Raw genomic sequence first — 22,769 nt, forward strand, 5'->3', positions numbered from 1 at the left:
CTTTTACAGATGGGGCGATGGAGACGGGGTTAGGTCACACGGCCAGAGACTGGACAGCCAGGCTTTGGCGCCAGCTGTGCTGCTGCTGCAGCGGCCTCACCGTCCCCACCGTCCCCACCGTCCCCCCACACAGCGCCACCTCCCAGCACGCTGAGGCGTGGCCCCCGGGCGGTGGTCTGCTGTGAGATGAGCGACTTCCAAAGCCCACCAGTGACTACCCTGCAGATCTGTGTGAAATTAGCATGAGGGTATGAAAATGATGCTTTCAGTTTCCTTCCAGATAAATTATTTAACTTTTCCCCAGCAATCCTTTGGTTAAAATTGATGCTCAAGGAAGACGCACCGTGTGTGTCCAGATGCTTCCCGTGTGTGTCCAGATGCTTCCCGGCCTCCTGGGGTACACGTGAGGGGCCCTTCTGGGCCCAGCACCGTGGGTGGGCCGCCCTTGAAGGTGCGCGTCTGGGGCTCGGCTGTAGGGAGTGCATTGCTCCTGCCCCAGCTGTCCTTAGGTGAAGTCTCCCTGGAACTTCTGGCAGCTAATTCTGCCCGGTTTCTGGGTCCCCAGAAGGCAGGGGACCTGGCTGAGTGACTCTCCCCAAGTCACTTCTTTGGGCCCCCATTTTCTTACATCTCAAATGGGCATCAGAAGCCAGCAGGTTGTGGTGAGGTTCAGAGGAATAACGTTGGTGCTCAGCGGAGACAGGGCAGTGTGGTGGTTAGCAACCGGGACTAGAGCCCGACTCCCTGACTCTTGACCCCTGATCCCTGGCTGTGTGACCTTGAGTAAGCTGCTAGCCACTCTGTGCCAGGGTTTCCTCACCGTAAAACAGGGACAGTTATTACCTACCATAGAGTTGCTGGGAGAATTAGGTGAGTTAATGTACACAGAGTGCCTGAAACAGGGCCTGGCATCTTTGCTACACATGTTTGCACGTGTTGGCATTAGTCCTACCTCCCGACCCTGGGAGAAAACCTTACACGGGGAGACAAGTGAAGAGTGAACTTCCTTTGGAGCCTGGTTTTTGCATGCTGAAGCCCAAGGCCAAGCAGTGCTTTCTCCCGCAGCCTGGACAAGCAGGTCAGCGGGGAGTGAATTGTCAGCTGGAGGCGAGTGGAGTGGGGTGACTGTCCGGAGGGACTGGTCGGGTGGGTCGGGATTCCAGAAACTCCTGGGAGCTGCTCCTCCCTACCCCCCGCCCGGTCATAAGGTGAAAACCGGCAAAGAAACCCAGAAGGGCTGCGGGTTGTCAGGGCTGGCAGATTTGTCATCTGTGCGGGTGGCTGAAGCCCTGGGGCTCTCAGGTGGGGCTTCTGGAAAATGCCTCCTCTGTGCCCATTTCACAGATGAGGCAGTGGACAGTCTCACTGAGGTGGCACCACGAGTTAGGGGTGGCCTGGGCCTGCAGCCCCTGCCGATGCCTTGTCCCTGCCGCTGGCTCACAGCAGCTGGTGCCGAGCTGGTGCCTCCACCTCAGGGACAGAGGGTGTCTCTGGACGGGTCACAGAGGGTGTCTGAACGGGAAAGAGGCACAGGGTAGCCCGAACGTCCCCTGGGATGTGTGGCACTTTTCTTTGGCTGCGTTGAAGGAAGGTCTTTACATGGCCTGGCTAAAGTGTAACCAGGTTTATGGGGTCCCTGTGAGTCACACTTTAATTCCCGAGGAGGTAGATTTAAATTAAGGCTGAGTTACTGAATTGCATTTCGGCAATGATGATAACAGACACCATCCCTACTTTGGGTGCGGGGCTTGGGGGGGGGGGGCAGGCAGCACGTGCAAAGGCCCTGAGGCAGAAGCAGTGTGGTGTGTTTGGGAGGCAGCCTGGAGGCCTGTGTGGCAGAGCTGAGGGAATGGGTGGCGGTAGCATGATGTGAGTTTCAGAGGGCAGCAGGACCAGGCCACAGAGTCTTTTGGGCTTTTGTAAAGTTTGAATTTTATTCCAAGAATGGCAGGAAGCCCTGGACATCCAGAGGGTTGTCCTGGGAGGTGTGGAGTCGTAGGCAGTTGGGATAGTCAAGTCGGCCTGAGGTGGGGAGAGGTCCGAGAGGCCTGAGATCCGGGTTTAGGAGTGGAGGACACGGATGTAACATCCCTCAGGGAGGACAGGAGAGGACCCAGTGTCCCCGCCCTGATGGGTCCCAGTGTAGATGGTGGAGATTATGGCAGAGGCCCTGGCTGTGTCCACTTCAGGGACAGCAGCCTGGGGTGGCAGAGAAGGGACTGAGCGAGGCAGATGGGAGTGACCCTGGAGTGCGGTAGGGCCAGGGCAGGCAGGGCCTCGAATCCCGGGCTCTGTCCTGTGCCCTCTGTCTGTCCCCTCATTCAGCAGACACTCCCAAGTCCCTCTCGTGTGCCCACCCTGGGGTGGCTGAGTGCTGGGACTGAGACGTGAGTCAGACAAGGACACGCAGACACATGGCGGAGACGGATGGGGACGGAGACGGAGCTGAGCTAGGTGGCGGCACTTGGGCATCAGGAAGCTTTTGTCTGTCATTAACAGAAAACGCAACTCCGCATGGCCTCCAAATCAAGGGAGATGTATTGGCCCATGTAGCTGAAAAGGTCTGGGGATAATATGGAGATCGGGTATGACCTGATCTGGGCTTGGCTATTCCCTGCCTCCTCTGTGGGCTGCTGGATCTTCAGAGGGGCAGCAAGCTGGCTGCGGCCATCTGGCCTCGTCTTCATACACGGCTGCGTGGAGAGAGACCCCTCCCGTTCTCTCCTGAGAACAAGGATCTTCTTTCCCAGGAGTTCCTGGAACGCTTTTCCTGGTTCCTCCTGGTTCTGAAGGAAGCCCTCCCCGTGCCCAGGAAATTGTCGTGTGTCGCTGGGCTCTGGCTTGGGCTCCTGCATGAACCTTTGAGATGGGAGACGGGGTCACTCTTAGCCTATCAAGCAGGCCCTGGCAGGTGGGGGCTCAGCAACGTGCAGCCGAGAGGTGAGCACCTGAATAGGCACCTGGGTGCCCGTGGGCAGGGCGGCCAGGGTGCTGGGGGCAGTGGCTTCATGTACCCGGAAGGCTGTGGGAGGAGCCCTGAGTCTGAACCACAGGAGGGGGCCGCGGCCCCAGCAGTTCTGCAGGAACCTTCTTGCCCTTTCAGGCTGTGCAGGGTCGCCGGGGGTTTGTGGGTGGCCTCTGACAAGGTCTTGACGTAGGTCACAGTCAGCTTGCTTGGACTTCGCTGCTGCCACCTCTGGGGGTCCCACCCAAATGTCATCCCCAGATTCTAGTAGCTTCTGGTTCCACTACCTGGAATGGTCTGCACCTGCCTCACCAGGGTAACTGAAGACAACGACGAGGTCCGTAAATTTGTTTCTCATAAAAGGTTGCAGCCTGGGGGTGGCCATTCCAGCAGGCCAGGAGAGGGACACTGGGAACAGGAATGCATGCTGAGCAGGGTGGCCAAATAGACCTATTTAAGAAGCTGTAGGAGGCGTCGTGGGTATTTATGACTGGAAACCAGGCCTGCGCAATTGAGCTTTACGCCCCTTTGTGGGGTCCACGTTCAGAAGTGTGGCCCTCTGGTGTCAAAGGTGAAACAAGGGCATGAACACCCTCTCTGCCCGTGCTCCCGAGTGCTCCTGGCTAGTTAAAACCACGCCACGGTGGGTGGTCCCGTATCAGGGAGGAATGCTGGTCTCGGTCAGAGAAGGTCAGAGACGGTCAGAGAAGGTCAGAGACGAGTTTCTCGTTTAGCCCTTAGGAGAGGAGCCCGCTGCCGCTCAGCAAGGCGCTCAGCAAGGCGGGTGGGTATGATGAGGCGGGTCTGGAACTCAGCGTTAAGGTTTCTCCTGGGTCCTCTTGGCCAAGAGGAGGTCCGTTCAGTCAGTGGGGGGCGTAGGATTTTACTTTGGTTCACAAGACTCAGTGGGGCTGTGATGAAGACTGGGTGGTGAGGGCCTGTATTAACAAATTCACGTCTCAGCAAGACGGTGGGGGGGGAAACTACTTTTTGTGGGTGTCTCGGCGGGACCCTGGAATCCCAGCTCAGTTACAACTGAGCGCCTCCCTCATCGCAGGTGGAATCACCTGTCAGGGGCTGCGCCAGGTGTGGCCTGAGCAGGCCCCTGTCCCCCAGGGTCTCAGAGGGTCAGGCCTGGATGGCATCAGACCCCTCTCCCCCTCCCCCGGAGCCCAGTTCTGAGACGAGGGCCCGGGCTGTGCAGACGCCACAGCGAGCCCGTCCTCTGTGCGCCCTGCATGTCGGACGTGCCACTCAAATGAAATTTGGTGCTAACATGCTTGAGGTAAGTAGGTGTTAATTTGTAGCTACAGCATTAAGATAATTGCTGTGAGGGTCTATTTGTGTAATGTGCAAATATATTTTTACAGCAACAAACCGTTTTGCTGTGAATTATAAATAGAACAGTTGGGTGATTTGAAATCTCTTTTGCATAACATGCTCTTTGCAGGCTCGCCCGTTCTGGGCTGGGGCCCTGGTGAGGGGCTGCAGGCTCCTCCGTGTCTAGGGGCCGTCCTGGTAGAGGCTCGGGGGTGGGGGGGGCTGGCAGTGAGTCTGGACAGGGAGGGGGGGTGTGCAGACTCAGATGGAGGGGAGGGGGAGGCAGGTTGTGGGTGGGCTCCGAAGCCCACTGGTTTATGTCACTTGGTTTTGGTGTATGTGGAAGTCCTGCACATGCCAGGCCCTGTGCTAGGTAGTAGGGTACAGTTTGAACAAGTCCAGCACAAGCTCGTCCTAATAAAGCTGTCATCTGCACAGGGAGACCCGTGGCGCCATCAGCCAAAGGATCACAGAAACATGTACAGTCTGTCAAGGGAAAAGAACTCAAACCCCGTAAAATAATTTAAAGAGGTTTATTCTGAGCCGAATATGTGGGACCATGGCCCGGAGCCACGCCCAAGAAGCCTTGAGCAGGAGGTCTCGCCGTGGTGGGGTTACAGTTTGGTTCTATAGATTTCAGGGAGACGGGAATTACACATAAAGTCACACGTGAATTCATGGAAGGAGTATGTCAGTTTGGCCTGAAAAAGTAGGACATCTGGAAGCAGGGGATTACAGGGTGTAGGTGGGCTTGAAGATTCTTTGATTTATAAACGGTTAAAGAAATGAAGCTTTGTCTAAAGGCTTGAAATGTTTTAAGTTAGGGTAAGGAAGTCTGTTAATCAGAGACAAGCCACCAGACATATTCCCAAACTCAAGTGATCTGTTAAGTAAATCGATGACCTGCAGAAGTAGTTTAACCTTGTCTTACACGGCCTTAGGCCGTTAATGATTTTGTACCTCATTGTTACAGAGAATAAGTCCAAAAGGGACAGGGCACAACTAGGTGTGTCTGGCCTCCCTTGTCCTGATGGCCGGCAACTCAGCTGTAAGGTTTTTTTCGGGAGGGAGGGGAGGAGGTGGGGAGTCCCCTTGGCCAAGAGGGGCTCCACTCAGTCACAGTGGTGGAGGGGGTGTCAAATTTTATTTTAATTCACAAGTCGTCCCTTGGCATCTGTGGATTCAACCAACCATGGATCAAAAATATTTGGAAAAAAAAATAGGTGGTTGTGTCTGTATGAATATGTATAACTTTTTTCCTAAATAATGCTTTGTAACACCTATTTACATTCTAGAGATGACTTAAAGTGTATAGGAGAGTGTGCATAGGTTATATGCAAATTCTACACCGTTTTATATCAGGGACTGGAGCGTTCATGGATTTTGGTGTGGGGGCTGTTCTAGAACCAACCCCACAGGATACCGAGGGGTGGCCGTATATACTTATACTCGTACCTGGTTGAGAGCCATGAGTGACAGGGACAGGGATCTAAGAGCACGTGACCTGACATGCTCCCGTGCCAACCCAAAATAGGTGGCTGGGGGCAAAGGTCTCGATCAATGGAGGTTTATTAAACCACAGCTTGAGGTCGCGCCTGGGAAAAACACAAACCACAGATGCATCTGTGACTGTTTCCGGAGGGGGACTTGGGGGCTCAGTGTAAGGAGACAGGCACACAGAAAAGGAGGGGGTGGACAGTGACACGAATGGTCACATCCTTGTGAGACTCTAGCCAGCTTCTGGAATGTACATTTTACAGAAAACACAGTTGGTGCTGGAAAAGAAAAGGGAGTGAAGGAAGCCTTGGTCGCGCAGCTGTCCCTGGGTTGGGGGGAGAGTGACTGATCTGGTCCTGTCTCCGCTCCGCACCTGGGAAGATAAACTTGTCATCCACATTACTGGTGTGGAATCAAACAGACTTTAGTTTCAGGGGACAGACGTAGCCTGCAGACCCAAAGCTACAGTCTGCACGTCCTTGTTTGTGGGAGGCAGCGAGCAATTTCCTTGTGAATGACTGAGGGGCAGCCCTGGCAGATGCCTGAGGCCACTTCCCGAGCTCTGGGCTCTGGCTGAGGCACAGTGTTAGCAGCCCCTGTCCCGTGGAAGGGGCGCTGCGTGACTCAGCCTCCGGGCTGGACCTTCCCTTTCGCACAAGGAGTTGGGGGTGGCCCTGAGGTTTTCGTTTTCCTTTATACCAGATTGGGAAGGGAGAATTCTCTTAACGGAGTCGGAAGGGTGGACAAGCGTTGGCCTGCAGGTGGGGGCCGTGGTATAATAAAAAATCTTGATTTGGTCTTTGTCCCTGGTTCCTGGCAGAGCTCCTGAAGCCCTTAGAAGTTCCTGAGTGATAGGAGCGTCTTTAAAGATACCTGAGCTTATGCTAATGAGGTGACCCTTGGGGGCTGGTGCCAGAGGAACCTACCACAGTGACTAGGGGGTTGGAACTCTCAGCTCCCCCCACCTCTAGGGACGGAAAGGGAGAGGAGATTGAGTTCAATCACCAACGGTCAGCAATTTAATCGGTCATGCCTACATAATGAAACTTGGGTAAGAATTCTGAAATGTGGAGGCTAAGAGAGCTTCCGGGTTGGTGAACACATGGGGGTGCTGGGGGGGCACACCCGGAGAGGGGGGAAGCTCTGGGTGCCCCCCTCCCCAGTATTTGCTCTTCCTATCTCTTCTCTTTGGCTGTTCCTGAATGGAATCCTTTATAGGAAACCAATAACTATAATTAAAGTGGTTTTCTGAGTTCTGTGAATTATCACAATAAATTACTGAACATGAGGGGTGGTCACGGAACCCCCATATCTGTAGCCAAGTTGGACAGAAGTGTGGCCAGCCTGGGTCCTGGGACTTGCCCTGGTGTCTGACGTGGAGCCGTCTTGTGGGACTGAGCCCTTAGTCTGTGGTTACTGACTCCTGGTAGTTAGTATCCGAATAGGGCTGAAATGTTGGATACCCAGTTGTTGTCAGAGAGCTGGTGTTGGAATGACATGTGTGTTGCTGGAAGAAAACACCATACAGGGGCAGAAAGAACTTACAAGTCTGTGCAAAGGGCCTGGGGCAGGTGGGAGCAGTGTGGGGTTCCGGAGAGCCTCAGGTGGGCAGGCTGGACTTAAAATCCCAGGCTATGGGGCTTCAACCCCCTGGAGCCTGATTTGGGTTGGTAAGGTGGGGATAGGAATGCCTTTGCTTCATTGGTGCCCGTAAGGGGCTAGGTGCCCAGAGCAGTGTTACGGCAAAAGAGAGTTTTCAGAAAAGGGCAAAATCATGACTCTCATGCAGATGTAAATATGAACATGTGTTGAAGGTTTTATTTAACTCATGAGAGGAGCAGGCAGATGCTGGCGGTGATTGAAGAGAGAGTCTGAAGGACAGTGGCGTTTGCAGAGCAGGAAGGTGAAATGAAAGTGCAAGTGGAGGCAAATCTGGTGTTCTGGGGGGAGGGAGCCCGGGAGAGGTCGCTAGAACGTCCACCTGACAGGGCAGAGTTTGCATGTCTACTGGCAAGGTTATTTTGCATTGCTAACAGAGAGCTGTAAACTAACTCGGAAGGATCAGAGTTGATAACCAGGGGAGTGTTCCCCTCTAAGCATGCCTGGTGTGCCCTCGAGGGCCCCTGTGGGGAGGGGTAGGAAGTGCTGGGAAAACTGGTTGGCAAGATGAGTTTTAAAGAATAGTTCAAGGCCGGGCGCGGTGGCTCACGCCTGTAATCCTAGCACTCTGGGAGGCCGAGGTGGGCGGATCGTTTGAGCTCAGGAGTTCGAGACCAGCCTGAGCAAGAGCGAGACCCCACCTCTACTAAAAATAGAAAGAAACTATATGGACAGCTAAAAATATATATAGAAAAAATTAGCCGGGCATGGTGGCTCATGCCTGTAGTCCCAGCTACTCGGGAGGCTGAGACAGGAGGATCGCTTGAGCTCAGGAGTCTGAGGTTGCTGTGAGCTAAGCTGACGCCACGGCACTCACTCTAGCCTGGGCAACAGAGTGAGACTCTGTCTCAAAAAAAAAAAATAGTTCAAGCAACTGGCAAGGAGGAGGAGGAGGAGGAGGAGGAGGGGGAGGAGGGGGAGGAGGGGGAGGAGGGGGAGGAGGGGGAGGAGGGGGAGGAGGGGGAGGAGGGGGAGGAGGGGGAGGAGGGGGAGGATGGGGCGGGCTGGAAGGCGGGGTGGTTCTTTCACGCCTGTGACATTCCCACTGCATTCGGAGTCATCCTGGTTCTAGGCTAGAGTCAGACGACCTCGGTTCCACATTCAGCTCGCCACTGATGTGCTGTGTGTCTTTGGGCAAGCCCTCACCCTCTCTGGGCCTCTGTTTTTCTGCTCTACAAAGTCAGTTGACGGCACTGGATGCTCACTGGGGTCATTTCTGTCTGAGATTCTGACAGTTCACAGGAGAAATCTGAGTGTGGAGAAGACACCCGTGTCGGTCAGGGTTCTCCTGGGAAACAAGCCGTGGAGCGGTAGGGGTGTGTGTGTGCGTCTGTGTGTGCAGTCAGGGAGTTGAGAGTTGCTCTCTCTAGAAGACTGCAGGAAGGAAGAGGGGCTCAGGGCTCACCCCACCAGGTCCCCCGACTGTGCCACACGAGGCCAGATTATGCGTGGCGCTCACCCTGAGTGTGCAAACTTCCAAACAAATAATCCAGCCTGCGCTTTCTGAGATGGGCGATGGGAGTAAACGGTTTTAAACTTGGGAAGGAAAACGGGAGTACACGTCGTTCCGTCTGGATGAAGCCGAGGCCGGAGGGAAGCAAAGCCACCCGGCTTCAGAGGCCTTGGGCTCCGAGCACGGTCCTGTGGCCGCTGAGTGGCCCTGGGGGCTGCAAGTGGGCTCAGAGACCCCCAGGGCCTCACCTGGGCCCTTCAGGCTGCCAGCGGGCTTGTAGCTGGGAGGCCTTTCCCCGGGGCAGAGGAGGAAGAGGATTGGGGGTCCGTTTTGGTGGTTCACCCTGGTGTCTCCCGCCGGGCTCTGAAGCAAGAACGCTCCAGACCTGCCCCCTCCCCTGGGACAGGCGGGCACCTTAGGAGGTGCCCTGGCATTTTCAGGGAGGGCGATGTGTCTTGGTGGGACCTGGTGCCCCCAGAAATTTGCTTCCAGCCTGTTTGGCTTGTGCCAAGGTTATGACTGAAGCTATGTCGTTGGTGAGGGCCAGGTCCAGGCTAGCCCACAAAAGGGGCTCACTCAGGACTCTGGGAGCTTGGGGAGGCTGCAGGGGTGTCCGGGGCTGGGAGTGGGGACGGGGCGGGCCTGGCCTGGCTGGAACTCGTCCTTTCTCCCCTCATCAAGCTTTGGGAGGTTCACGTGGAACAGGGTGACGGGGAGTCCCCACAGGCCTAGGTGTCCCCTGAGGGCAGGAGCAACCCTCATCCCTCCTGTGCCAGGGCTTGTCGGGCAGCTGAGGGACAAGTGACCAACGTGTGGCGAGTTCCTCCCTGGCTGGGCTTCCTGTGTGGGCTCCTTCCTGACCGCCGCCTCTGGCCGAGTCCTCAGCTGTGGGTGTAGACGATTGGGTTCCTCTTCTCGCTTTCAGAGCAGGCAGGGTGGCTCCCCGTGGGGTGTGGGTACAGGGTCCCAGCCTGGCTGTCGCCCCCACGCCCCTCCCAGGGCCCCAGCGAGCTGCCCCCGAGGCACTGGGTTCCTGCCTGGGGCCAGGTGGGCACGCTGGGCCTCCCCTGCCGGTGCTCGGCGCCCTGCACCCTGCCAGGAGGCGAACCCGATCCTCAGTCCGTGCTGGGGCCCCTCCAGCTGGCTCCACCGCCCCCACCCTTCTGCCTCCACTGCCCTCAGAAGCCGTGGTGTGGTCCCCAGATCAGGTGACTGCGGAAAAACACAGGCGGCCGCGGCCTGCTGGAGACTTCGGGGCGAGTGGTGGCAGGGCCTGTCCCTGGTGTGTGGTGTTGGGTTGTTGGAGGTCGGGTCTGGAAGCGTCTACACTGGGGTAGGAAGGAGTGTCAGACGAGGGCCCAGAACCGCAGGCACAGAGAAGCCGGGACGTGTATGTACCCGTAAGTTCGTGTATGTGCGCGTGTGAAATACGGAGAAGGCGTGTTGTGTGAGCCCGTGCTGCCCCGAGACCTTGGCTGCCTGTGCTCCCACGGCCTCTGCCCCAGGGTGCCCTCCGCGGGTCTTGGCCACCCTTTCCTCCCCACTCTCCCCCGTCCTGGGCTCCTCCTTGCCCAGACAGCCCAGAGAGGGCACAGCCCTTGGCCAAGGCCACACAGCAGCCTGGCAGCAGAGTCCAACCTGAGGGAGCAGGTGGCAGGGGCTTCAGGGAGTACGGGGTGGGGGCGCAAGCGAGAGGTGGAGGGAGGAGGCCAGTTGAAACCAGTGAAAACTATTTGGCTCTGAAAGTGGAAAAACCTGGGCTTACCTGTGTCCGGGACAAGAAAATGTAAAGAGATGGGAGCAGTGGGGGCGTCCTGGGCTGATTTGCTATGTGGCCTCGAGCAAGCAAGTGTCTGTCCTGGACGGGCCGCAGTTTTGTTCTCTGATGAATGGGGAAGTTGGACTTTGTCGGGGTGATGGAGCTCTGCCAGGGCTTCCTCCCTCCCTCCCTTCCTTCCTCCTCTCCCTCGTTCAACCACAACTGTTATGGAAATTGTTCAGGCTACAGAAACATTTAGGGAATATTACCGAGGGCACACATATACTCCTTACCTTGATTCAGAAATCGCTATCATTCATTGGGGACGCCTCTCTCCCCCTCTCTCCTCACCTCCCCCCGCCCTGTGTCCCTCCCTCCTTTAGCTGAACCACTGGAGGTAAGCGGCAGAGCCCTGGCATTCCCTGCCGAGTATTTTAGCGTACGTCTCCTGAACATAACGGCCTTCTCATGTATAACCCGATACCATTTTCACACCTAAGAAAATGACTAGTAATTCCTTAACATCGTCACCTGTTCGAGCCACATCCAGATTCCCCAACTGTCCCCGGGACGTTTGCACGGCTGTCTTATGCACACTGCTCTTGACTGTGTCTCTTTGGCGTCTTGCAGTCTGAAGGTCACCCGCCTTCTGCTCCTTTTTTAAAAATGGCATCAACTTTTACAGAGACCAGGCCAGTTGTCTTGTAGAATGTCTCTCGGTCTGGGTTTCTCTCGTTTCCCGCCCCCGGGGTGTCACACCTGTCGTTCTTGGATCCTAGGGGCATTTCCTCTAAACCGAACACTAGACATGGAGGCTTAATTGGATTCCAGTTAGACCTTTTGGGCACGAGTTCTTCACAGGTGCGCACCCTTCCTGTTGCAGCACATCAGACGCAGGTGACGGCAGGTTGTGCCACGGCCGTGATGCTCTAGGCTTGCTCCTTGGCTGAGCTGGTGACTGCTGGGGTCCTGTCCTCGAGGTACGTTTTTTTTCCCTCTGCCGTGCACTTGGGGTCTGGGCGGTGGTCAGCCGTGGGCTTTTGTGAGCGCCCTGTTCAGCCTCCACCTGAGTGTTCGCGGCCCCGACGGACTTGGCCTGAAACACTTCCCGCAAATCGCTGGAACGTGCACACGGGGGACTATTGCTGGGCTTTCTGTTCCATCCCAGACATCTGTATGTCTCCGTGCCAACACCACTGTCCTGCGAGTTGTAGCTTTGTGAGAGGTCTTGAAACCCGAAACTCTTCCCGCTTGCTTTTTTTTAAAGTTGTTTTTGCTATTCTCGGCCCTTTTAAATTCCAAATAAGTTTTGGAATCAATTTATTAATTTCTATGAAAAAGCTTGCTAGGATTTTGGTTGCGATTGTGTTTGAATTTATAGACTGATTTGAGAAGAATTGACATCTTAACAATATTATGCCTTTTTTTTTTTTTTTGAGACAGAGTCTCCCTCTGTTGCCTGGGCTAGAGTGCTGTGGCGTCAGCCCAGCTCACAGCAACCTCAAACTCTTGGGCTCAAACAATCTTTCTGTCTCAGCCTCCTGAGTAGCTGGGACTACAGGCATGGGCTACCATGCCTGGCTAATTTTTTCTATATATTTTTAGTTGGCCAGATAATTTCTTTCTATTTTTAGTAGAGACGAGGTCTCGCTCTTGCTCAGGCTGGTCTTGAACTCCTGAGCTCAAATGATCTACCCGCCTCAGCCTCCCAGAGTGCTAGGATTACAGGCGTGAGCCACTGTGCCCAGCCAATATTATGCCTTTTAATTCATGAACTTGATTTATTTCCCCATTTATTTAGGTCCCTTTAATTTTTTTCAACAGTGTTTTGTAGTTTTCTATGTGCAGATTAAGCATATTTTTTGTTTTATCCCTAAGTATTTTGTAATTTTTGGTGCTATTGTTAATGGATTTTTAAATTTTAATTTCCAATATGTTCACTGCTTGCATATAGAAATAGAATTGATTTTGTATATTAACTTTTCCCTACAACCCTGCTAACCGTGTGTATTGGCCGTAGTCGTTCTTTTGTAGATTCCTTAGGATTTTCTGTGTATATGATAATGTAGTTTTTAAGTAAAGTTTTGTTCATCTTCCTTTTCAATCTTTATGCCTTTTATTTCTTTTTCTTATTACAGTGGGTGGGACCTCCAGTAGTGTTGAATAGAAGTGTGAGAGGGGCTCTCGTTGTTCTGAAAACATTTCAGCCTTTCACCATTCAGTATGATGTTAATTGTAGGTTTTTTATATACTAGTAGCTCAGGTTTAGAAAATTCTTTTTTTTTTTTTTTTTTTTTTATGGTGTCAGCCTAGCTCACAGCAACCTCCAACTGTTGGGCTCTAGCGATCCTCCTGCCTCAGCCTCCTGAGTAGCTGGGACTATAGGTGTGTGCTACCACACCTGGCCAATTTTTTCTAGTTTTTGTAGAGACAGGGTCTCACTCTGTTGCCCAGGCTAGAGTGCAGCGATGTCATCATAGCTCACTGCAGCCTCAAACCCCTGGCCTCAAGCAGTCCTCCTACCTGGGCCTCCCAAAGTGTTAGCATTACAGGCGTGAGCTACCATGCCCGGCCTGCATTTGTGTTTTAAGATGCTTATTTATAAACTCTACGGTGTTCTGGTCAGTGAATTGAGACCTAAGTGCTGTGATATAGATACAGTGCCTTCCTTTCCTGCAAGACACTTAAGCTTAGTTTTCACTAATTGTCAGCCAGAGTATTAACATGCTTCACAAGACAGATGTTTTAGGACACCAGGATGGTATGGGATTTGCAAAACTACGTGAAACGTAGAATTATTAACATTTTTTTTATACTATGATGACGATGGTTGTGGACATTACTGCGCACACCATGTGCCAGGGTCCACCCTGGGCGATGTGCCACGTTATCTGGCTGTCCTCATAACCTTCCCGTGAGGAGGGGGCTGCTGCCCTTCCCATTTGATAAACTAGGAGACAGGGACACAGAGAGGTTGAGACAGTTGCCAAAGGTTCTCCAGGGGAGCTGGCTGCAGGGCCCACACTCGTTCTGCTTGGGGGGCTTAAATTTATGCCACTGTACCCCAAATCCTGTGCTTTTCCTCCCACACCAGGCTGTTTTCAGCGTTAGAGGGTTAAAGTGAAGCCTGGACCCTGTCGATAGGGATGGAGTTCAGTCTCGGCGAGGAGCATGTTTTGGCAGCAGACCTGAGCCCGGGGAGGTGGTGAGCGTCCCATGATGGCGTTTATCCACCAACCGAGAAATGGCTTTATGATGTGATGTCTTTATGGTGGCAGACGCTGTGTGACATTTGACTATTTTCTTCCTTACTGATATTTCTTAACAATTTGGGAGGGTATTAATATTCACAGAAATTCCGAGCGGCTGAGGTCTCTTGGGGCAGCATAAACGGAAGGGGCAGTGAGTGCTCTGAGCATTTCTGCTACTGGGCACCAGTGTTTCGTGTACCGGATGGGCCGGCCGAGGTCTTGGGTCGGCAGAGAGGCGGCGGTCGGCGTCTGGGCGACTGGGCTGGGCTCGTTGTCCCCCTAAAGCCGCCGTGGGTGGCCCCCGCTCAGCCAACAGCAGGCCTTTCCCTCGTCAGAACCTGGAAGGGACATTACTCTTCCCTTAAGGGAAATGTTTAGTACCTGAATTCTTTTTTGTCACAGCTCGTATTTCATTTTTAATCAGTTTATTGATGGTAATATTATATGGCCACTCGGAGTGAGTCCTGTGCTCCTGGGTGGAAAATCAGGAAGGAGCAGGTCACCTCCCGAACTCGAGTCCCAAGTGCCAAGCCCTAGTCTGAGATTTCAAGGACCTTCCCGTCCCCTGAAGACGCCACAGGAACAAGCTGTTCCCAGAGGCTTCCTGAGCCCCCATCGGTCCTTGTGCCGATTAAGACATTCCCGGGTCTGCCGTGCGGCGGGGCCTCGGGCAGGCGCCATGTCCTGAAGTGCCACCTGCCCTGTTTGAAAGTCGTAAAACACTGTGTCTTTCTCAGCCGCCCGTAGCTCAGATTTTTCATTAATGTAAACGGCCTTCCCTCTGTTTCCCTTTTATTCTGAATTACTGAGGCTTAGCTAGCGGTTCCTGGCACCGGGCACTGGGGGGACTTGCTGACTCGCTGAGTGGCTGAAGCAAGAGCTAACGATGACGATGACGCCACACACTGCGGGCCACATGCTGGGGTGGGCGGTGCAGGCAGGAAGGGGTGTTTGCTGGTGTTTGCCATCCTGCCCCTCAGTCCAACACTCCAACACTCCAAGCTCCTGCTCCTAAGGGCCCCCCATGGCCCTGTCCCCTCTGTGTGTCCCCAGCCTCCCTTCTTCACCCCTACAAGTCTGTTGGCGCCCACCCTGCCAGGCCCCTTCCAGGCCCCCCCGCCACGCGTCTGGGGCTGCTCAGTCCTCGCTCTGTGCCAGGCCCCAGGGCCGGGGCAGACACTGCGGGAGCAGCCCCTTGCCCTTGGGGGGCCCAGTGTGTGACCCGGGTCTGTGCAGTCACGTCACGCAAAGGCGGGCCCTATGGAGGGTGCTGGAGGCTGGGGCAGGGAAGGGACTCATCGTCCACTCCCAGCAGACACTTTCCCTGTCCCCTCTAGGCTCACGGCCACCCCCTGAGGTGGGCACTGCTACTGTTCCCGTCTGGAAGCAAAGCCCAGGGGGACAAACCGTCTAGCCTTGATTCCTCCCCGGGCTGCCCCCACCCCGCAGCTGTCCGGGCAGGCAGAGCAGCCACTGGGGAGATGGTGGCATTTAAACATAAGGAGATGCCTGGCGGTTAGATAAACGAGAAGGTGCAGAAAGTGACTGGGGCTTGAGCCTGGATGGCTCTGTGGCCCCTGGGGGATGCTCTCGGGTCGGGGAGAAGGTGGAAGAACTGCTCCTGGGGAGGGGCAGGGGTGGGACACGCCTGGGGCTTTCAGGGGGATCATTCCAGAACCAATTAAGGAAAATACGGGTTACCCCAGCAGGCAGGACAGCAGGGAGCCAGGGTCTGGCTGGTCAGAACAGACAACCTGCCCAGGCCCCGGGTTGAGCTGGTCTTATCAACCTATAGGCATCTGCTGTGGGCAGTGTTCCTGCCTCCCCGTGTCCTTGGGTGCTGTCTCTGTGTCGCAAGGTCTGCCCCTCCTGCAAGGCTGCTTCTGCTATTCCGGGGTGGCCTCTTTGCCCTCAGACTCCTGGAGGTATTGCAGGTTCTAGAACCTTCTGCTTATCGTCTCAGCCCCACGTCCTTCCTCTGCTCAGGACCTGCTGCGTCTCTCTAGCATTTGTTCCCCAAGTCTAGACTGTTCTGCTCCCACAATGCTCTGCTGTTCTTCACCAGGAACCCCCTGCCCCTCCCCCTGGGGCCAGGCCTGGGCCATTTGTGCCTGCCGGGGGCCGGGACCAGGGCTGGGCCCAGACCCTGGCTGCCGACTCCCCATCTGGTGCTTAAACGCACATCTTGGTTTGTAAGCATTTCGTCCACCACTCATTAAGTAGAAGCTCCGAGCTCCTCTGCTTGGAGAAAGTCCTGGCAAACATTCCCCAGCAAGAAAATCCGTGGCCAGAGCGTGGTAGCCCTTTTGCCCACTGGCCAGGCGGGGAAATCTAATCCAAACGCTGCCTTAGACGTCTTTCTTTTGCCGGAAATTCAAAGAGCGTTGCTTTTGTTGGGCCTGAATCTTCACTGTGGCTTGTTGCTCCGCTGACAGCGGCCGAGGACACGCAGTGTCCCTCTCCTTCCGGGAGCTCCTCAGGCCGTCGGGTAGGAATCGAGGGTCTGGGCTGTTCTCTGTGCAGCAGAAACTGGGGCCTCGCCCTTCGTCCACTTCTGCCCCAGTTCCAACCTGCTTCCGATCCCCTCCTCTCTCTCTCACCCAGCCCCCAGTTAAGACTGGCTCAACCTGGGCCCTGGGCGGGTTGTCTGTCCTGACCAGCTGGGCCCTGATCCTGGGCGAGAGGCCGGGTTCAATCCCACCTTCCCCACGTCAGCGAGTCGGCCATGCCGAACTAGGTGCCCGAGTGCCGCTGGCCGCGGGCCCCTCCGACGCTTTCTGCTCCCCAGGGCGGCAGCGGGTGCTCTGTGTCCTCTGTCATGAGGCCGTGCGCAGACCCGACATCTACTGAGCCCCTGCCCCTGTGGACGCTCCCCCCATGTCAGGGCTCCAGGGGGCAGGAGACCCACGAGGAGGCCTGGTCAGATCTGACACTGCAGGGAAGCCAATCGCTGGGGTCACAGGAACAGAATGTGCTAGAACCAGAGACTTTACGACACAGCAGCCGTGTCAGAGACTAGACCAGAGACTGGCTTGGACAAACCAGTTGTCACAGACATTTTTGGGGTCATTTGGGGAAATCTGAGTATGGTCTGGGTATTTGAAGAACTCACAACTAAACATATTTAAAGGTACAGCGTTTTTTTTTTCCCCCTTGCTGGCTTAGGTGTGGGCTGGGCCATGTGACACAGGGTAGAGATGTTGGGTGAAAAAAGCAGGTGATAGAACGACAGGTATAGAATGATTTCACTTTGGTTAAGAAAGTTTGTCTGAAAACATCTTCAATGAGGCCTGCAGAGCGGGGTCAAGGAAGTGGGGGGATGTGCTTTTCAAATTAGTTTTCTTTATTATATAATTTTCTATAAATAACAATACATTATATATTATAATTTATTATATTAGAATATAGTAATATATGACATTCTAACATATGTTGATGTATTATCACATGTTAATATATAACATGAGCATTATATTATGTATATATTATCTATTATATAATAGGTTATATAGAATATGGTTTTCTGTCATGTCCACATACTGGGTCCACTGCTGTAACAACCACTTTCCAAGTGTGGCCGCAGCCCTGGTTGTCACCGGTGCCCCCAGAGGTGGGTGGGGCAGCCGTTCAGTGGGACGGGGCAGTTTCTACTTTCTTCCTGGTCCGAGATGTTGAGAAACCACTTCTCTGAAGGCTCTGGTCCCAGCTCTAGACATTTATGATATTCTTGGGTTTTTATCTGGGATCCTTGTCTATGCAGTCTCACGGTCATTTAACAAATGTGTAGGCCGGCGCAGTGGCTCACGCCTGTAATCCCAGCACTCTGCAAGGCCAAGGTGGGAGGGTCGCTTGAGCTCAGAAGTTCGAGACCAGCCTGAGTAAGAGCGAGACCCTGTCTCACTAAAAATAAAAAGAAATTAGCCAAACAACTAAAAACAGAAAAAATTAGCCGGGCATGGTGGTGCACACCTGTAGTCCCAGCTACTTGGGAGGCTGAGGCAGGAGGATCGTTTGAGCCCAGGAGTTTGAGGTTGCTGTGAGCTAGGCTGACGCCACGGCACTCTAGCCTGGGCACCAGAGCGAGACTCTGTCTCAAAAAAAAAAAAAAAAAAAAAAAAAAAGTTTAGATAAGTTGTGTGCCTGCTCTTAAGTGCTTCACACACATTGTCATTTAACTGCCACCACAGCTCTTCAAGGCCGGGGGTGTCTAAGTCACAACACCAACGGGAAGACTGAGGCCAGGGAGATTGTGCAGCTCATGCAGGGCTGCCTGACAGCGAGGGGTCCCCACCCCGACCGGCGGTGTGGCATTGGGCAGCGAGCCACCCTCGGCTCCCTGGGCCTCAGTTTTCCCATCTTTAAATGGGGATGATGACAGAGTGGAGTGTGTGAGAATTAAACAACATATTTGGAAAAGGACTTTGCAGACTGTGGAACACTTGTTTTGAATCCCGGGTCTCTGAGTCTCAGCTGCAGCCTGTGAAGTCCTTGGCGTGCTGGAGAGTGGAACCCGGGGCTGTGCTCTGAGGTGTGGGCAGGGCCTCGGAAACCAGGAGGGGTGGCCTGTGACCCGTTACTACCACCCCTGCAGCTGAAGAGCAAGAGGGAGGCACACATGGTGCGGGGAGGCAGGGCATCGGAGGGGAGGACTCCCCTGCCCCACCCACCGCAGTGCTCCTCTTTGGTCTCAGCAGCCCGACGCTGGAGGCAGGGCAGGGCCGTGGGGTGAGATCCAGCCTCGGGGCACGTCACAGATTGTGCCACCTACACAGGTAGGTAGTCTGCATTCTGCACCTGCCCCTCGGATCTGCCCTTCCCACTGCAGCAAGGGACACCAACTCCCAGCCCAGGTGGCGCTGGGCCCTGCTCCTGTGGCCTGGGCATTGGGCTAAATATTTGGGGGCCTGGGGCTGCTCCAGGTTGATGTGGGGTTTGAGTGGACAGAGTTGATTACAAAATGTACGTGGGCCTGATGATGACTTTATAAACTCTGGGTGCCTGTGGGCAAAGACTGGAGGGGAATGTGCAAAAAGAAAAATTGTAGCCCTGAGTCAGGGCAGCCGTTTCCTCTTAAAATTCCTTTAAAGTCGCTGTGTCATGTTGCTACGTAGTAATGAATGTGGAGCAGGGGGAGGTGGGGGTATTTAATGAGGCAAAATGGAGCAAGCCGTGCTCCTTAAAAGATGGTGTTATCTTGCCGCAACAGAGAGGCTGGGATCAAGGGGACAGCAGCGTCCCCCAGGCCTGGCTGAGTGAGCGTAGATGGCTTCTAACTGCTGCCCTTAGGGTGGGTGTGAGATCCAGGGCTGTGTGTGTTGGGCGAAGTCGGCGGTGCCTGTTACAGCTCTGATGTTTAGACAGGTTTCCCCCGAGGAATTTGTCAGAGATGAAGTTCATTTACTTGTACCAAAATAGAAAATGCATCGACCGTTTTATTCTGCTAAAGTAGAGAATGTTGAGGCCGATTTCACCAAGTTTTTTTAATATGCACTGATTTTTCAAAGAAAAATGACACTTGTTTTGTTAGACGTGACACGTCCTCTCTAACCCAAACTGACTTAAGCACAAAAGGAGATTTATTGGAGCTTCACATTCGGGTACAGCTGGATCTAGGTGCAGTGTTTTAGGGACTTGATTTTTGTGTTTTTTTTTTTTCCGTCTCTCAACACTGTCTTGTGTCACTGGCTTCATTTTTCTCAAGTTCCATGTGGTGACCTTTGGTAGTTCCAGACCCATATCTTCCCAGGTTTAGGTCCAACACAGGGAATTTTTTAAAAGTATCTTTTCTCAGTAGCTTTTAAGTCTTGGAATTTACTGTGTTTGGACCGGGTTGGGTCGTGTGATCATTCCTGAACTCATCTCTGTGGCTCAGGGAGTTTGGTGCTGTGACTGGCCAAGCTTAGGTCACGCGTTCCATTCCTGGTGCCATCGCATGGGCTGTGTGTGTGCGTGTGTGTGTGTGTGTGTGTGTGTATGAGAGAGAAAGTGGGGGTGTTCTGGTGGGGGAGGGATGCTGTTGGCTAAGATGGTTACTGTCCGCCCTGTCCGTTCGCCAGGACCCTCTTACTGCGGGACTGCCGGCCTGGACTGCGGGTCATGGCTGTGCCGCGGGCATCGTCCTGTTGGGCACAGCGTGGCCAGGGCAGACGGGGTGGGGGTAGGTTGTGCCTCTGATGACAGTTGGTGGCGGAGCCATCCTCCCCTGTCCCCTGCCCCTGCGTGGCCTCGGCAAACTTCTTGTTGACATCACTTTATATAAGGAACAGGAGCAGCAGGGATTTTGGTGTCCTGGGGGGTTCCTGGAGCCCGTCCCTCTTGGGCACTGAGAGACCACTGTGCTTTGGGCCACTGGGATAATCCAGGGTAATCTCCTCATCTCAGAATCCTTAACCTGGTCGCAGCTGCAGAATCCCTTTTGCCACGGAAGGTCCCATCCACAGGTTCCAGGGAGTAGGACGTGGACACCGTTGGGAGGCCTGTATTCTGCTCACCACAGGGACTTTGCCTGTTTGGTGCGGTGTCCCCACCATCTGAAAGTGTCCTTGGCACGTAGTGGTACTCAACACATGCTTGCGATTGGCTGGGTGCCGCATCCCATACTGACCCCGCTCCGGGACAGGTCACGCCTGTTGATAAGCAGGGCCCTCCCCGCTGCCTCACGGAGTGGTGCTGAGGTCAATAGCCGTAGTCACCCTGAGGACTGGGGGGGCTGGGACCAGGAGGGTGAGGAGGTGCAGCTTCCAGACCACGTGGCCCAGTGGGGTGGAACCTCTCCCCCATCATCCTCCCGGTGCGGCCCTTTGTGGGGGGTGTCGGTCCAGGGGTGGATCTCAAACCTGGCCTCGAGTCAGAATCACCCCTGGAATTTGTCAGGAAGAGCCGGGGCTACCTCTGTGGTCCCCATCGGACCATCCTGCCCCTGGGCACTGTAGCTCAGCGGGTCGATTCCGTCAGTCTCCCGGGGCTGCCCCAGCAAATTGCCACAAACCGGGGGGCTTAAAACGGCAGAAAGTTACTCTCACAGCTCTGGAAACCAGAGGTCCAGAATCCAGGTGTCGCCAGAGCCGCACTCTGAAGGCCCCAGGGGAGGGTCCTTTCTTGCCTCTTGCAGCTTCTGGTGGTCTCGGGTGTCCCTTGGCTGTGGCAGCGTCACTCCAGTCCCTGCCTATGTCTGCACTCGGCCTTCTTTTGTCTCCCCTCTTTATAGAGACACCAGTCATTGGATTTAGGGCCCACCCCTAGTCCAGTGAGACCTTGTCTTAACTAATTACATCCCTGAAGACCCTGTTTCCAAATAAGGCCTCATCCTGAGGTTCCAGGCAGACGTGAACTTTGGAGAGACACGGTTCAACCCACTACGTCTGGGAACTGAGTCTACTCTAACCTTGAAGTTTAAAGTTCCCGTTCTTTTTCCAGCTGAAAAGATTTGTTTTACATGAGAGAACCTCCCCTGCTAAAATTTAACTCTGGAAGACGGTCCTTTCTTCCGGCCCCATTTCTGTGCTCAGCCCCAGCCCACCCTGCCGCTGTAGGCAGCACCGGCTTCCTGCCGGCTGCCAGCGTCAGCAGCTTTCAAGGAGGGCCTGGGTTGGAATTTGGATCTGGGGGCCCAAGTTTAAGTCCACACCCTCATGCCAAATAGCTGTGTGACCTGGGGCAAGTCATTCTCCCTCTCTGAGCCTTAGTTTCCACTGCTGTCAATATGGACAATATCCAACCCCTGGGTCTCATTTTTCTGGTACTGGAATGGGTGGGCACATGGTGGGTGCACAGCCCAGGTAGGCACACAGTGAGTGTGCAGCAGAGGCAGGGTGACTGTCTTGTCAAAGGACCTCAGGAGGTTCTCTCGTTCCACGCCTTACTCAGAAGACGCTGACCTTCATCTTTGTCTGCTGTAGAGCTGTGGGGAGTGAGGAGGAGGCGGCTGAGCTGGGTGCAGTGAGAAGGCCTCGGCAGTGCCCATGGCTGGCCAGGACCCCACGCTGAGCACAAGTCACCCCTTCTACGATGTGGCCAGACACAGCATCCTGCAGTTGGCAGGTAAGTCCCCAGCTGAGGAGTCCCCGGATCCGGGCAGTGCTCACCTTCCTCCGGGCCCCGGGGCGGTGGGCAGCCTCCTCAGGGGCTGCCTCGCCCAGCCGGCTGTGCACACAGAGTGACAGCTGTAATCGGAACCAGAGTGCCTGCCGGTGTCCTGAGCAAGCAGTCACAAGCCTGTCAAAGCATCGCCCAAGCGCTCCGAGGAGCCCCGGGGCAGTGTCCTGCCAGCCTTTAAAGAGCAGAGGCTGAAATTTAGCGGATTGTTTTATTAATAAAGGGCCCAAAGCAACAAACATCTGCAAACACTTGGAGACAGCAGCCCCGTGAGCAGCAGCCGGGCAGAGCGGAACATATCACATCGCTTCAGTGTAGATCAGACCCTTGTGGGCGGTGACTCTGACCCTCACCTCTGTGTCCCCTACACCGAACTCCACAACCATTAGCTGTCACCTCTGAGGAGCCTGGAACCTTGTCCAGACAGTGGACAAAAGAGGCACAGTTCTCAAACAGTTGAAGACCCCCCGAAACGTGCACAGCACATATTTCAGTGCTCGCCACGTACAGGAGGAGCACCGAGGGGCAGGGATTTGACGGGCACCCCATCATTTGAAGCCCCAGATGTCCTTTTTAGAATACCTTTAGGGTTTAGGTGGAAGGATGCAGGACCCAATGGGGAACGTGGATCCACGGGTCAGATGGCAACAAAGGGAAGGGAGGAAATAGTTATTTTTCATAAGACATAACAATGTTTGTTAACATGCAATGGGATTATTATTTTTAAATAAATAATTTTGAATTTTCTATTTTAGTTTTCTAATATGGTAA

General features: G+C 54.4%; 1 protein-coding gene across 1 annotated transcript in view; it reads left to right on the forward strand.

Moving 5' to 3' along the window:
* Positions 1-22,769, forward strand: part of ARHGAP8 (Rho GTPase activating protein 8) — a 72,237-nt gene that overhangs the window by 1,864 nt on the left and 47,604 nt on the right. The window contains exon 2 of the mRNA XM_069491845.1: positions 21,803-21,944. Within this exon, the coding sequence (XP_069347946.1) occupies positions 21,866-21,944 (79 nt within the window). The 5' untranslated portion in view covers positions 21,803-21,865. The remainder of the gene's footprint in view (positions 1-21,802; positions 21,945-22,769) is intronic.

This window comes from Eulemur rufifrons, chromosome 16 (genome assembly GCF_041146395.1).
Source record: "Eulemur rufifrons isolate Redbay chromosome 16, OSU_ERuf_1, whole genome shotgun sequence".
In the NCBI taxonomy this organism is placed as follows: Eukaryota; Metazoa; Chordata; class Mammalia; order Primates; family Lemuridae; genus Eulemur; species Eulemur rufifrons.